Source organism: Drosophila ficusphila, unplaced genomic scaffold (assembly GCF_018152265.1).
Source record: "Drosophila ficusphila isolate 14025-0441.05 unplaced genomic scaffold, ASM1815226v1 contig_791, whole genome shotgun sequence".
NCBI lineage: Eukaryota > Metazoa > Arthropoda > Insecta > Diptera > Drosophilidae > Drosophila > Drosophila ficusphila.
Genome location: NW_025064737.1, coordinates 10,188,000 through 10,204,655, shown reverse-complemented (window position 1 = coordinate 10,204,655; position 16,656 = coordinate 10,188,000). Strand labels below are relative to the sequence as shown.

The window sequence follows — 16,656 nt, the reverse complement described above, 5'->3', positions numbered from 1 at the left end:
TCATTAAGTTGATGCCATTTACATACATTCAATCGGAACGAACTTTAGAGGTGAGAATAAACAAATTCTTTTTGATTTACAAATTAGTTGTGCCATTCATTTGTCATAATGCAGATAAGGCAATCTGTTAATGCTAGTTTCGATGCATAAATTTTAATTGCTGGCGCAGTAAAAGATTTTCAGTGAGAAAATAATTCGTCTATTGTGAAGCCACTTGAATTGCTTAAGGTTTAAACAGTTAAACTCACCAGCCCAAAAAAATATTAAGAAACATCTTAGAAGTTTAGAATTTTTTCAACATTTGCTTCTGTTAATCGCCTAGACTTGAGTATACAAAAATATTTTCTTGCCTCTTAGTAGGCGCTTCAATATTTAATTTTCTTATCACCAACTTGGAAACTAAAAATAAAATTTTTAAGTTTTTTTTTTTTAAACTTATTGTATCCAACAAAGAAACTTGATATAAGTTGAAAACATTTATATAAATTTTGATTGATTTTAGCATTTTTAATACTAGTTGACGCATATACATGCCTTTCAAAAAGGCAGTGCTGGTATGATTAAAAAATATATTATCTTTAAGAAAAAGTTTAAAATTATGATTCATATAATAAATGAGTAATCTGAAAAGATATGTTTGGGGCATTTATCCACGCCATGAAGACTCATGTGAAGAATCTTTTTTATTATGTTAAAGAGATTGTCAAATGACACATTTCCAAAAAAAAAAAAACCCTTATAAAGATATTTTTTGTCTTACTAATTACTCGTCAGCACTGAAAAATGGGCAGTTTCAATTGGAATTTCAGGCGGCGACAGCTCGATAAGCTTCTCGCTCCCCAATTTCGTGTTTAAGTCTTGCCGAAGCGTGTTGTTCAATTACCACAAATTAAATTTATTAAATGGCAAGCGGGCAGGCAGACGATAAAGTTCAATTATTTATAGGAACTGCCAAAATACGAGCAGGCCAAATCATAAAGAAAAACGCAGACAGAGACACGAAATGCGTTTGCCTCTAGCCTCTACCAGTTTTCCACCAAAAAGGGGGGAAATGGAAAAGCGAGCTGCAAATGAATTGGACCTGAAACGCGTGTAGCCGTGCGATATTTGGACGGACTCGCTCCGCACGGACACATGGACACGAAGCGCCGCAAACATGCAACAAAATTTATGCGAAGCTTTAATGAAAGCCAGACGAAAAAGTGGGGGAGAAGGGGACAAAAACTTTGGTAACAAACAGCAGGAGATACAATACAACAACAAAAACAACACTCCCAAAAGGGGCTCCAGTCGACCGACCAATCGCAGAATGCTGCCTCATCGGTGACTCCACCTTAAAAATGGGGACCAGCATTGTGTGGCACCCGAAACGGGTTTCCGTTGCAAGTCGCCCCGTCGGCCTGCAGTGGCGTCCTGCTGATTTCCAGGCGTGATAGCCCCACCGCGACAACCATGACAACCACCAAAGCCCCGCTCCTGGCCATCTGAATGTGGAGAGGGGGATTGGGGGATTCGAAGCCCCCGCGTCTGGTTTCGATTGTGGCTTCGGAGTTTCTGGGGAGTGGCCGAGGTGCCCAGATTGCCGTGGGCCGGGGCAGAAGCCGCCCGGCCGTCGCAGCAGGGTCAAAAGTGGTAGAATTTGTAATGGTGGCCAAGGAAGAACTGCAGGCCAACAGCAGAGGCGCCTCGAAAAGGGTATAATTTTTTGTTAACCCTTAAAACCAAATAAATGTTTAAACAAACCAAGTAATAAATAATTTTAATTTTACATCTTAAATCCTAAAAGCTTATATTCAGAGGAGCTTTTTATTGATTTAAAACATTAAGCATGTTGATATTTTTATATGCTTTTGATGAATCTGTTTTATAAAATCAATACATTTGTCTATCAATTAAATGTGCTGCAGAAACAAAGAAATGAACTCTTAAATGGTGTCAATTATTACATATTAATTCAGTAAAAAAAACTCAGAATCTTTAGTTTATAATTTTATATAATCCCCTTAAACCTTTCTCAACTCCACCCTTGACCTCCTTCCAGTTCCATGGGCCTCTTTGTGGCGCCCAAAAAGTGGGCTGTGGCTTATGGCCAAGTCTTTTGCGGACTCTGACTTCGACTTCGCTTTCGACTTTGACTTCGACTGCAACTCCTTGAGGTGGCAGAAAGGCCGGGCCTCTGGCTCTTTTGCCTCCTTGTGGCCTCTTATCCACAGCACTGCCATTGCAATTAATTTTGGCATTTTGACATTTACGCTTTTTGTTGGCCGTGGCCGGGGTTTCTTGCCACTATCTCAAGCATACGCACATACATTTTTGTTCAGGTATGCTGGCGCTCGATAACGAGACATTTTGCCTATATAATTCCGAGCGGAATTTTCTCACGTTGAAGGGTCCACGAAAGCGGCGCCAGTTTCTTCGTGGCTCCAAGGGATTGCCCCAAGAAACCTTTAATTGCAACTGGTTGGGACCACTTTCTGGGCAACATTTGAAATATTTTCCCCATCCTCGTTGCTTCGATAAAGTAATGAAAAGCCCTGAAGGATTTTCGCAGGCGCTTAATTGAAGAGGATGCCAGTCATAGATTCGCTGCCCAGTTTCGATATGAGCGATGCTGGCCGTAAGTGGGTGCCATACATTGTAATTGTTATGGCCAATATCTCCAATAGCTCTTTCCCACTTTAAATTTGCGTTTGAGGTGGCGCCTGCCAACAAAGTTGTTAAGGCTGCAATGGGTCGTAAAGTTTATCGCTTATTAAAGCATCGCCTCGGTGACGGATCCTAACATAATGACGCCGAAGAAATGGCTGACTAATTGAAATATCGGCTTATTTTGCTTTAATGATACTGATGATACTTTAATGACTAATCACTGGTGACATTTTAGCAAAGAATTTGTATGATTATTGCATGTTGATCATAAGTAACATATATGTTTACTTAAATTGTACATAAATACCATATCAAAGATTTGTATGAGGCTGTAAACCATTGTTTTATATTATCAGTTTTGTATATATATTTAATTAAAGGTTTCTGCAAGGCTTATAAATTAGATATTTAAAAGTAGAGACTTTATATACTAGAACTTTAAATATTTAGAATATTACAAGCTAAAAGGCTTATTAGTTTTTACAATTAAATGTACTGCACAGCAATCGTTCGAAAGAAATCGCTTCCCACCACAAACAAAACCCCAACTGATATCACTAATTATTCCAATTGAATACACACGACCAACTCGCTCCTTCGATGCAATCGAGTAAGGCCAAGTAAAAAAGGGGGCTAAGACCCGAGGGGGATTACAAGATCACAAAGTGGCCTAGCTGGGCAGCGGATCGTGATCTCGATCGGACTGGAGGAGTGCCCCTGGTGACATTTAAAAGCTGCAAGTGCATTAGTGTGAAACAAGGATCGGAGGCGCCGTCTAAATTACAGTCGCCAGCGAGGAGTCATCGCGATTGAGATCAAGTACCATTTTCAACGCTTCCTTTGGCGCCAGGTTTCCGAGCAACCCGACCATCCAACCATTCGAGGGCTCTTGCCCCATCTCATTTCGCCCAGGTTGCATTCCGTGATGCAAATGCGATGGCCATGCAATCCAAAAGAGGAAGAGGAGGAGAAGGAGGAGATGGGAAAGGGGCAGGCAAAGTCTGCAGCTCGGGCGATAAGGAACGACACAGAAATATGCGGAGGAGATGGGACTGTGTGCAACTCCTATCCTGAACTCTTTTCGGTCCTCATCTTTTCGTTCTCTGCTTTTCTCCTCGATAAGCGCCGCATCTTCAATCTTCTTCCAGGCGGCGTCTGCAGAAAGAGACAGCGAGAGAGGCCCATCATCATCATCATCATCATCTGTGATATGTTATACCTTATACTATATGTATATATATACATATATATGTATCTGTGACTGCGGCGTATCCATTAGCTGCGTCGCCATCTCGCAGCGGAGAGCGGAGATAATGTGATTTCGGGTTCGGGCCCAAAACCGAAATGGAACGAGACGCGCGTGAGTTGTGATAAGAGCCGAGCGACAAGGGAATACCTTACCTTAACCCATATCCCCCATGCCCATTCCAGTGCCCATATCCATATCCCATACTCGATTCCGATCCCGGTCCCCTTCCTCTGCCGCTCTGCTCTCTGTTCTCTTCCAAGGCAATCGCATTTTGTCTTTCGTGTGAATTCTTGGAATTTCGATATTTTTTCCTAGAACTCGAAACTCGAAGCGGTTAAGCCGATGCTTCTGCCGTTGCTCTCGTGACGTCACTGAATCTCTGGGTGTGTCTTCTGTTGTGATGGGGAAAAAGAGTATTTAGAAGAAAAACTTTTATTTCAGGAATAAGGATTTCAAGGAGAAAGTAAACAATTGCTAGGAAATGAAAAACACACATATTAAAATATTTTTATATATTGAGTTATATATTGAAACTTCGAATTTTGGATTTAAAAAATATATTTTACTAGAAACTAAAACCTATAAATATTTAAAGGACAAAGTTTAGTTACCCCTGACTTATTATACTGGTAGATAAAAAAGTTACTTTTAGATATCATATCATATTTTACTCCAAGTCGAATTAATCTACTCAAAATGCTTAGAGAGCTTTAAAATATAGGTAACTAATAGAAACCATTTTTTAGTATAATCTGCCTGTTTTGGATCGCCCAAGCTTTGGCCAAAACAAATGATACTCCCATTCGTTCCCGATCTAAGGGTTACTCCCCTCATTCCCCTCTTCTTCCCTAATGCAACCCAAAAACGAACTTGCAGTTGGCTGGCGGCGTCCGACTATCGGCTTTTATCTATTTTAACTGCGCGTTGTTAAAGCGCATTTTCGTGTCGTTTGTCGATTTGTAATGCCAGCCATGAAAATGACGCTGACGATGATGATGGTAGCTTGCAGCCCAGAGGAGAGCAACCCGCGCCTGCGCGGCCGCACTTTGAAGTTGGCTAAGTGGCGCCTCGAAACCCGGTTTAGGGTTTTCGGGCTCTGACTCCGAATCGGAATCGGAATCGGTATGGGTATCGGGATCCAGTTCGAGGCGGGTTCAAGAGGCCGCCGTGCTAGGTGGTCAACGCCGAGCTAATTAAATGTGCGGGGAGTGGGGGAGTTGACAGTTTTGACTTTATGTTGGCTTTTATGCCCCCTCTGGATGACCCTGCCACTCTATCTTTTCTATCTGCATCGTATCTGCACGGGAAAAATAATAGCACATGTTGCTTTGATATGGGAATAATTTTTAAATAAATATACACTCAACATACACTTATATTTATTTTTAGCATAACCTATTAAAAATAGATTCTGCATAGCAAAAATGTACAAATCTTACAGATAACAAAAATAACATTCCCGCTTTAAATAATAAATTATGCAGCTAATGAAAATTCAAACAATTGAATTAATATGGAATCAACTATATGTCATACTTTATTTATTTTTTTCTGTGTGGCAACAATCGTTACTTAACTGTTATTGGACATGAGCAAATGCGCGTTCGCCTTGGCCAATTGCAATTAACTTAATAGAAATTCAAATGCATGCAAGGCTCCGGAGATTAGCGGATCGCTTTTCCCCCTTCCCTTCACTCTCCGCCAATTTCCCCTCCAACCCCCTTCCCCCCTTTCCACCAGTCGAGGCAAGTCCCTCATTTCTTGCGCCGTTGTACGTCTGTCATAATTCCAGCGATAATGTCAGAGAGCGTTGCAACTTGCAATAGCGCAAGTATAGTAAGTGTGCCAGGAGATCGGAGGAGGGGAAGGAGGGGGAAGTGGGGAAGCGGGGCAAGGTGGCATCTGAAAAATGGCGCCCGCTGTCGTATCTTGTTGCCTGTCACATTGAATTATTATTTTACGGTCTCGCCAATCCCCCCAGCAATCCGCACTCCACACTCCGCCGAGGAAATGGGAAATGGAACAGGTTGGCCGCTAATGTTTTAATTCGCTGCCGCAGAGGATGTGCCTCCACTGGCCACAGGTGCGGCAGCAATTAGTGGCTCGCTTATTATGGATTGCCGAGTTATTAAAGCATAAATACAATTGCGATTCCGATATACTTTATGTGTCTGACGGGGCTAATTAAAAAGCGTATGCAGTAGCAGCTCTTTTGCAGTGAGGATATTCGTGGGAAGGGCCGCTGAAAGTTGGCTAAATGCAACCCATTACTTTGCGATGGAAAAGCGATACACGAACTTTAAAATACTGGGGTCAACATTCCCTTTTTTTAAGCTTGAAAACAAATGATTTGGACAGCAGCTGGACTATAGCTAATATTAAAAACTATTGATTTCAGATTTCAATTGAACATAAATTTTTGGTTAAATACAAAAAAAAACAATAACGATATAATATTATTACAGTTAACGTGAATACGGCATCTTATATTATATTTATTTTTTGTGGGGATGAGACCCTGTTTTGTTCAACTGACAACCAATGATATTTCCATGGAAGATTGATATTTTAGAATTAGTTGATGATATTTAAAACATTCTTAGGAGTTACTAAGGTTTAATCAATTATATGTGATTTTTAAGTATCCCCACATTTAAGTAAGCTTTAATTAAATATAAACCCATAAATGTTTTTCCTATTATATCCCTATCAAAAATATCACTCCACCACTCGCGACCATTTCATTCCGAAACCAATCGAAGCCATTCCAATCCAATCCACTTGCACAACTTGACGCTGCACATAATTTTTGCCAACACATTCCAAAGCAGCCGGGTGCTGTGGCCGCCGTCTCATTACTCATTCGCACCAGGGTCCCAGCCACAAACACCACCACTTCCACCACCGCCACCACCAATACAACCACAACCACAACCGCAGTGGAAACCACAACTTTGAGGCTCCTTTTGAGCCGCAGCTTTTTTTCTTGGACTCGGTTAACTCGGAGCGCCGGCCAAGAGCGGACGCTAATAAAAGCGGTCGTAAAACAAGTTTGCCTAATTGATCGAGCGTACGCCAAAAAAACAAAAACAAAAAAACCGAAAACCAAAAACAAAAAAAAAGAACGCTTCGGACAAAGGCGAAAAACGGAGGAGACCCCCAGAGCAAGGCGTTAATATTATGCCTCCTTCGTTTGCACTGGTCTTGGGGCATTTTTGCCATACCATACCATATTATACCATACGATACCATACCAATACTATACCATATACCATATACCATGCCATACCGTACCGTACTGAACCAAAGCGGTCCGTACCGCCAACTGGAGATCAAAGAGAGCGGCTTCGGGCGGTGGCGTTACTCGGCGGCGGCGTTGTGCGTTGGACAGGCTTTTAAGCGATGACACCAAATCGCTATTTAGACACTGCTCCTCCAGCTTCCCCACTTCCCTGTCCCTGTCCCTTCCCTCTTCCAATTCCAATTCCAATTCCACTTCCAATCCGATCCGAACCGAAGCGATCCTTTTCCCCAACCCAAAAGCCTTTCTGCTCTTCGCCTTGTTAAGATTTTATGGTCTCGCTCTGTGGTCCGTGGGGGTCATTAAAATTAATTTGGATCAATTTGGTTGGCTGCCAAATTGTTGACAATGAAATATAACGAGCTGGAGCCCACTCATCCTGGTAGAGCCATCAAAGCCAAGAGTGTCTTGCGTTTACAACTTATTTATTTTGTTGGATTAAAAGAGAGGCTTAAACATACAAAATCGTAGACTTCTTTATGGGCTTGTGCTGTTCCTTTTTCTCCTTTCTTTTTTTTTTTTTGTTTAAGTTTTTGCTAAACTAGTGATCTAAAGTGATCCTAAGTGGTTGGCACAAATCATTTCAAACTATTTGCGGCAAGCAGTTGACTAAAAAGCGAGGAAGACGTCACTCGAAATGCGGAAACTTTGCAAGTCTTCCTCTAACTGGGACATTTGGTCTTGGCACTATATATCATACTACTAAATCTTAAATAAATATTTTGGCAATCTTGACAATTTGGTTAGGTTAGGTTTAGATTACTTTAGTTCGTATTTAAGTTAGGATTAGCTTAGTTATTCGATGATCGCTCTGGCAGACCAGTGCGTGTGATGACGCTGGGTGTGAGTTCGCTGTTCGAACTGCGACCGCTTTCGATCGTGGGTACTCTACAGAAACAGATATAATATACCATTATTTAAAAGATTCAATAAAGAGGGAGGGATTTTAAACTCACGGTTGAACTATCTGGCGGTTAATGGCCACCGAACTGGGCAGATGTGGCGACTGACTTTGCGGAGTGGACTGCTGACTGTAGGGCGAGTGGCTCTCACTGGTCACGTGGTGGCGAGCGGACATGTTGAGCGTTCCGTCGGAGGTGGGCGGCACCGTCGCACTCAGCGGTATGGCCACCACTCGGGGCACCCCCGCCGGTCCCGTCGTCGACATGTCGTGCAGCTCCGGACTGGCGTTCTGCTGGCTGTTCAGCATGCTCACCGGCACTTGCGAGGGATACAGCGGACTGTTGGCCATCAGGTTCACGCCTTGGGACATGCCTGCGGGTGGAAATGGGAACAAGCCAAGAGTTGGAATTAGTCCAGAGCTTATTATATCATAAATGTATAGATATATAGTAGGGTAAGCAAAATCAATATTGCTTTTTTCGTTTTAAGGATGCAAGGTTACGTTACTTTTATCTCTTATTGGCAGCTTACCATTCGAAGTTTGTACAAAGTGATAAATATCCTATTCTTAAGATCATCTATCTTTGATATATATTAAGCCATCAAAATCATTTTTCTCTTTTAGTTTTAAGGATTCAAGGTTAAGTTATCCCTCAATGGCAGCTTCCTTTTTGAATTATGTATAAAGTAGTAGGAATCGTGTTCTTTAGAACAAAATATTAGCAACATAATATGTTTAAGGTACATATTATAGTTAGCTTTTTGAACCTCAACTAATGGTCCAATCCAATTTACTACATTCTGGTTTTGTTTTCCTATATACCATATAGGTCGTTATAGTAATACTTACTTGGCAGCGGAGCTCGGTGCATTGGCGCTCCTCCGTTGTTCTTGGGCTTGCGCTTTCGCTTCTGGATGCCCTCCTTCTTCATCGAAAGTGGACGGTTCATGTTGTGGAGCTTGTAGTAGAGTCCGCAGGCGTTGCACACAGGGTTGCCCTCGTTGTTGCGCCGCCACAGGGTTGTCGAGTTGGTCTGGCAGTTGGCGCAGGTGACTCCATTTCGCCGGTTGTTGGGGGCGGCGGCGGCCTTGGGCTTCGACTGCCGAGGAGGCATGCGTGGCGCCATCCGCATAAACGGTGGGCAGTTGGTGCAGAAGTACTCCGCCCCCTTCCGCATCAACGGGGAGTGGCAGTTCTCGCACTTGAGCTCGTGTCCCGGCGACGACGTGGAGGAGGCTGTCACCAAACTGCCGTCGTACTGGGCGATGCTCGCCGCTGGAGACCAGTGGGTGGTGGTCATGTTCCCGTTGGGGTACTCGTCGATCACCTGCGGGTGGAAGTTGCCCTGTGGAAGAAAAAGAGACAAGGATTAGTTGGAGAAAAGAACATAATGCATTGCTGAATACTGAGCTAACATATTATATATTATTAAGCATTAACAATTCGTTTCACAATAATTCAAATACTATATTATCAACAGTAGAGCCTAGTAGCGTATTATAAATAATCAAAAGTCTGCTATTAAACAATAAACTTATTTGGAACTATTCTTGCCTTTTATCTCTATTTATTTAAAACCAAAACTATTGACTTGCTGTGATTTAAAATGTATTCAAAAATATCATAATGTTTTACATTAAATATATTTTAAGAGGATAAGTACTAAGATCGTTTCTATTAATGCAAAATATAATTTTGAATTATATTTATATTAAACTCCTTATAAAACTCTTGAATTTTACAGACGATTTGCCTCTATTTCTAGATATTGTTTGATTTTATATAGCTATTCTGCTGAAGAATTGGTTTAGAAGAGCTTTCTACTTACGAAGGGAACATTCTGGTACTCCGGAGGAGCATTGGAGGTCCACAGAGCCTCGATGGCGTTGTTGCCGTCGTTGAAGGCGATCGTCTGGAAGGTGGCCGGTCCCGCCTGACGCAACTGGTTCAACCCGGACTCCGTCTTGGCCAGGAACTGCCCGGTGCCCGGCACACTGTAGATGGTGTTGCCCTGCTGCAAGGTGGCCGCGTAGCTGTTGCTGCTGAAACTGGAGCTGGGCGGGAAGGGGGAGTAGGCGTTGCCCAAATCAGCGTACGTCTTCGATTCATTGGCATGGACACTTCCATCCACCACCGGTGCATCGTAGTACAGATTCGAGGCGGAGCTCTCCGGCCCAGCGGAGGTGGTGAAGCGTCCATCGTCCGTCACGAATCTCACGGTGCCGCCATGCGAACTGGTGGCAATGTGGACCGCTTGTGCCGCTGCAGCCACCGCCTGATGTTGGTGGTGTTGTTGTTGATGCTGCTGGTGATGATGCAGTGAATCCGCCTCGCTGCTGATCACAATGGTCTCGCCATAGCTGCCATTCCCGTTCGGAGTGGGACATTGCTGCTGTTGCTGTTGCTGCTGCTGGTGTTGCTGCTGCAGTTGCTGCTGCTGCTGTTGCTGTTGCTGTTGCTGCTGGGATTCCCCTCCCGATGCCTCTCCCTTCTCGATGGTCTCGATCTTGATGGCCACATCCTCGCCACTGCAGATGATCTGTCCCGAGGGATAGGCGTAGATGGTGCCAGGTGGAGCTCCTCCGGCGGCGGTTGCCACCTGCTCCGCCACCTCCGCGGTGCGCGGCGCCATCTGCACGTAGTGGGTGGCTCCCGGCGAGTGGTGCGCACTCCGCTGCTGGTACTCGATGTGGCTGTCCGGAGCGGATCCGGAGCTGGCGCTGCTGGCGTTCGTACTCGGCTCTCCCTCACGAGCTTCGTTTAGTTCACTACGAAAATAATATAAATATATGAACGTTAATATAGTATTTAGGAGGAAAATAGTTACAATAAATAAATACAATTTAAACTGTCACTTTATTCTTAGTTTATTGTTGTTATCATATTTACTGTATTTTAACTCCCTGATCACGGATTATATATATTACAACTATACGTTGATAAATTATGTTAAACTGGAGTATTATTCAATCGATTTTTTAAAAGGATTATTAAGAAAAGTATAAGAGCTTAACATTCATTTTGAATTAGAGTTATTTTACCTGACTATTATAGCAATTGCGTAGTTCGTTTAATTCAAAATTTGCATTGCAAATAATAATCGCAACACAGTTGCAACTAAAAATTAGAAGTATTCTACTTTATATAAAACAGAAACACTGGTAAAGTGAAACAGCAAACCTGCCATACTCATAAGACCCTTAATTTTGTTTAACTTTTTCATGGGATATTTACACATATTTTAAGGAACACTACTGAGCTGAGATCTATCTTAAAGATACTTTATTCGTTGTACTCACAGTGTGCCCGCTGTGGTGAGGATGCGGCGCTGGATGCGCGGCACCACCACGTACTGCTCCTCGGGTTCGCTGACGCCCGCCTGGCTGGTCTGCACCACCACGCCCACCGATGTGGCAGGTTGCTGCTGCTGCTGCTGTTGCTGCTGTTGCTGTTGCTGCTCCTGTTGCTCCTCCAGATTGCTGGCCGTTTGCTGGGACAACTGCTCTGCAGTTCCGTTGCTGGACTCGAGCTTGATCTTGTCCAGCAGTTGGAGCTGCTGCTTGGTCAGTTGCTGTTGCTGCTGTTGCTGCTGCTGCTGTTGCAATTGTTGCTGCTGCTGCGTCGTCTGCTGTTCCATCTGCAATGAGCAAGCGACAAGTGTTGAATGCTTCACTCTAGTTCGCCCTGCCGCCTCAAAAGTGTGGCTCCAGTTCCGGCCAGGCAGTGCGAACTGCCCGCCTCGATTTCCGCCACAGAAAAAACAACAAATAAACCCGGGCTAAAACCACTGAGTCGGACTTCAAAAGGGCCGACCGCTCTCGCAAGTCGCAACTTGCGACTCACAGCTCAATTTGTCGCCTACAACAACCATAAAGTACCAGAAACGGAGAAACGTTGGAACGGAGACGGTCTTCAAGAAGAAACCCCTCTCCTTTCTACCGCTCAGTGTCAACATTGTCGAACACATTTTTCACTTTTATTCCGTTTCATTTCCACCAGAAGAAGTATTTACTCACAGAACCCCAAACTCAATGCGTTGTCTTGGTTTCGTTTTCATTTTGGTTGTGTATTCGGGGTTTTTTCTCATGTTTTTTTGGCGGAAATTAAAGCTGGCCATAAAAACGTTTTGCTTTCCCCGCCACAAACGTCAGTGGGTTTGGGTTTATGACCTCATTCCGTTGGGGGTGGCACCTCCATCCCATCCCCATCCTCGAACTTGTGTCAACACATTCGATCGTCACTGTCACCTGATTCACCATTCACCATTCAACATGAGGCCCAGTTGGAATTTGCCGCCAGGTTGCTCTTGACAAGTGTCATATAGATCGCGGGCTTTCAGGTGGGCTTCACCTTTACTACGGCTATAAATAAACCTATATACGAGTATACCTATATGTACATATATAGTGTGTATGCCCATGTGCAACCCGTGTTCAATACACACTCGTCTGGGAAAATCCAAGGCAATATTCAAGGATGGCAGGCCAGTTGGTATTGCCAAGATAACAGAAAAAACATAGAAATATTGTCTATATCATCAAAATAAATTGAGTAAATATAGTTCAATTTTACTGATTTGTTAATTGCAAAGTATTGTCATTTTAGAGAATTTATATTATTCCAATTCCTTTTGGAACTCTTCAACTCTATATGATCTCTACATAATGTATATTCTAAGTTTGGATAAAATTTAACCAAAGGTGCAAAACAAAGTTATTTAATTTTAGTTATTTAATTGTTGTTTTAATTGAAATATTGTCCCTAGACTCTGACCATATTAATTGGCTAAAAATAGGAAGAGTTCCTACAGCACTTTAAAATAATTTCTAACTAAGATAACATTATTATTGGAATTCTAAATTTACTAAAATGTTAGTAGGAATAACGCTTCTAAAATCCCTCTTTATAAAGCACCCTTTAAAGCCAACCCAAAATATTTATTTACCTTCCTTTAAATTATTATTGATTCATTTTACTTGGAACTCTTTGCTGACTTGCCAGAAATGATTGATACATTTAATTTGTGGATACTTGCTAAGGCCAACCGTGATTCACCTAACTTGTGGATGAGTTAGCAGGTCATAAAAGTGAAAAAGCACCTCGTTACCAAGTACAAAGAAGAGGAGGTGCTTCCTTGAAAAGTGGTTCGGTGCCATTCCACCGAACTCGACGTCTTGGCCAAAGTTCAAAGAATTCCCTCGGAGGGAAGAGTGCGAGATAATGTGGTGCAAACGTCACTTTGACAATCGGCTGGCCAACTGCAGATAAACCCGACTTTGGGTGTGTGTACCATACTATATAGTATGTATGGTGGTACGATAGGGGTAGGTATGCCCCCGTATGCACGTGCCATGTACCGTTAACCGCAAAAAGTTAAGATACTACGGCCGAACGATACGGACAATATCTTATCCGGTCGCTATCAATGTACATAATCAGTTGCTGCTGCTGCTGCTGCGAGGGAATCGCGACTGAGAGGTCATGGTTGCTGGCTGGGAAGGTATCCCCCGCCAACCAACCAACCCACCGAGCACCTACGTCATCAATAGGTACAGATAAATCCGAGAATTACAATACTCGCAAGTTGGGCAAGAGTTGTGCCTTCGTTTCGTTTTGTTTGTCACTTTGTGGGGAGAATGGCATGTGCTATTTGCTCGGCTTAGTCAAGACCTTTTGCGAGGGAGTGCTGCAAGTTATGAATGAAATCTGCCCAGTCACACCCACAGCCACACACGCACACATATTCCCCCACTTTATCTATATAAACAAAAGATATTGGCTATATGTAATCGCACCTCATTTCGCTTTCGTTGAGCTTGGGTTTGTGGTTGAGGAAATCTCGAAGGCAGCTCTGTCCCAACGCGTTAATATAGCACATATTTATAGGTTTAAAGAAGTAATATATGTATTAGCTCATCAATTAAAAAAAAATATGTATTACAAGTTAAAAGATTTTATGAAACTAAAAGGTTGTTAATGTTAAAATTGGTTTCTACACAAAATGAGGATACACCTGTGAATGTCTTTTAATCAACATGTTTTATTTTGGGATTATACTTTGGGGATTAAATTTAAAATAATTGATTAAAGGTATTTATAGGAACATTTTTAGTTTAGATCAGAAATTAAAGAAGGCTTGAATAAGCATAGTATAGTATAGTATAGTATAACCCTCTTTTTATATTACTTTCAAGATGGAAACAAAGGTGATCAACTAAATTTTATATTTTAACTTTTTTTGTTATGCATATCTCGTAAAGAACTAAAGGCATTGGGTTTTATAAAACAATTAGGTTTATGATCCTACTTAGCTCTTTTTTCTTGGTTAATGAAGAACCCATTTCATTTAACGTCAACGGTCTTTTTACTCCTTCTATCTTCCCATCGCTCGAAGATCCCCCCGATTAATTAAAGTCCATTGCAGTTGGCTAATGAAAGTGAGATAAGCCCTTCGGCTGCCAGCTGCATTTACGGCTCTATTAAAGGGCCATCAATCGCTGCCCTCGGGAACCTCCTATCAGCCATCAACTGTCAACTGGCGACGCGTGTCTAATAAAAGTATCTGCAACTGGAAAAGTATCTGGAAGTGCAGCTATCGATGCCGCCATTGAGCAACTGTTAACGGGCTGGCTTTCCACTGGCCGACCGGCAACTTCCGGCCGGGAAAAAGTAACCCCCAGAAGGACCAACCCTTGGCCTAATCGGCACTCCATTCATGATTAAAACCACCCCAACCCCAAAAGGATAGGCTCGAGTCAGGGATAAGGACCAGAACCAAGTCCTGAACCAGGACCAAAGTGAGGTGATAAGATTGACATAAATTTCACATTATCCCTGCCCAACGGATAACAAAAAAGGACTCGTTTTTTTCATGAATGAAGCAACTGGCCGTCGCAATCGAAGTCGGCTAGCGTGTTTCAAATTGTATTTTTGTCAAAGGTATTTTGACGCCACCTTCGATCGCAGCTGAATTTTTTTGGGCCTCATAAAGATTAGCCATCTTTCCACATTTAACTTGCTTTGCCTCGTTTTCGTTCCCATTCTCGTTTTCTTAATGGTTTCGGTTTTTCTTTTTAGGGCGGACACAAAAATAAGTGTCGCAGTTTTGCCGCTGCATCCCAGATGACTCATTCATTATAAATCAATTTGTCTTATCTCATTCTCCGGCGCTAGAACTAAAAAACTATCCACTTCGCTGCTGTTTACTGGCTGAAAATCTGTTCCTCATTCGGTACTTTAAAGGATGTGGTTTCATAAAGCCTTTTTAAATCTGTAGACTCCATTGAGAGCTCTTTATACACCATTAATTAATAAATTAATATTTATTTGCCTTTTGCCGCTGATCTATAAACTTTAAGAGCCTGCTTTTATGGCCCTACTATATATGGCTTGTCTATTTAGCTTAATGAACTTGTGTGAGAAAACGTAAAATAAGTTTTTATGATCTTGTCTTTTCAACAAAGTTGAAATGATAGATAGGCTTATAGAGATCCCATAAATTGAGCGGCAAAAAGGTATTTAAATGCCTTTAAACTACTTCACATTTTGTTGCTTAATTTTGTAAATTAGCTAATTCACATTGTGATTTTGAGATCGTATAATTATATTGATTTTGGAATTTTTAAAAATTTTAAATATTAGAAAAGCTAAAAAAAACCAAACTGTTTACCAGTTCAACTCAATTTGTTAATAGTTTAATTGATCATAAAGTACAGTTTTCTATGTTAGCTAATAGAAACTGTTTTAATTCTACTTTTCTAAGTTGATTTAATTTTTATTTTAGCTATGCCATTTATGTTTTTGTACACTGGAAATTTCCTAAATATTTTTTTTTCTTTAGTTCTGAAGTTTTAGATTTGTGTTCAACCCACCTTCAGCTGCATTTTCAGACTCGTCGAGATAGTTTTGCAGACCATCAAATTGAATTACCCGCGGCGCTTCTTTGGTTTTGTTCCGGCGTTTTATCTAAGTTTGGTTTTTTATCACTTGCACCGTTTTTTTCGTTGTTTCTTAAAAAGTTATCACTAGCACGGCGTGTCCAGGTGTTTGGTGTGTGGGGGCACTACTCTACCAGCTCTTCAACGGATTTTGGCGGCCCGAAAAGTGGCGCGCAGAATGTGAAATGCCGGGGAGAATTGTGGTCGTGGGTTCTTTCATCCGTGTAGCAACCTTTGGCGGTTGGCAGTGATACGAAGTGCTATTTTTCAGTTTTCGAGACCAACTCTGTTCTGAGCTGTGAGCACCACCTCACTTGCGATGACAACAACGACGGCGACGCAATGCGGTGCCTGCCGCGCGTTTGCCGCCCAATTAGCTACCCACACAAACACTCGCACACTCGCACACACACACACACAGCACCTCTGCGGTTGGGCGGACCCACACCTGTGTGGGTGCGCGATCCTGTCCGTGTGCCCAGCGTTATGATTTATTCCAGCCGCGTATCTGTAATACATAACCTGGTGTTGGTTATCTTATCGCAGGTGCGATAAGATATTGCGCGAATGTTGGTGCGTTCGGGTGCGATAAGTATCCGTGAGATACAAATTGCGC

General features: G+C 42.4%; 1 protein-coding gene across 2 annotated transcripts; it reads right to left on the bottom strand.

Moving 5' to 3' along the window:
• Positions 1-7,607: 7,607 nt before the first annotated feature.
• On the bottom strand, positions 7,608-16,411 carry LOC108096898 (box A-binding factor). 2 transcript variants are annotated; one of them, XM_017198848.2, is made up of 6 exons: positions 15,975-16,411; positions 11,403-11,740; positions 9,932-10,871; positions 8,953-9,448; positions 8,156-8,498; positions 7,608-8,087 (listed from the first exon to the last, which is right to left on the bottom strand). In XM_017198848.2, exons 1-6 carry the CDS (start codon positions 16,017-16,019, stop codon positions 7,991-7,993), a joined length of 2,259 nt encoding a protein of 752 aa, XP_017054337.1. In that variant the 5' UTR covers positions 16,020-16,411; the 3' UTR covers positions 7,608-7,990. The 2 variants fall into 2 exon arrangements, with proteins under 2 accessions (XP_017054337.1, XP_017054345.1); XM_017198856.2 differs by having other exon boundaries at positions 8,156-8,474; positions 15,975-16,410.
• Between the last annotated feature and the right edge of the window lie 245 nt (positions 16,412-16,656).

Coding starts and splice junctions, on each gene's coding strand:
- LOC108096898 (XM_017198848.2), bottom strand. CDS start 16,019: ATGGTCTGCAAAACTATCTCGACGAGTCTGAAAATGCAGCTGAAG. Junction 10,872..11,402: donor CTCACCACAGCGGGCACACT/GTGAGTACAACG, acceptor TTATTTTCGTAG/TGAACTAAACGAAGCTCGTG. Junction 8,499..8,952: donor GCACCGAGCTCCGCTGCCAA/GTAAGTATTACT, acceptor TTCCAACTCTTG/GCTTGTTCCCATTTCCACCC.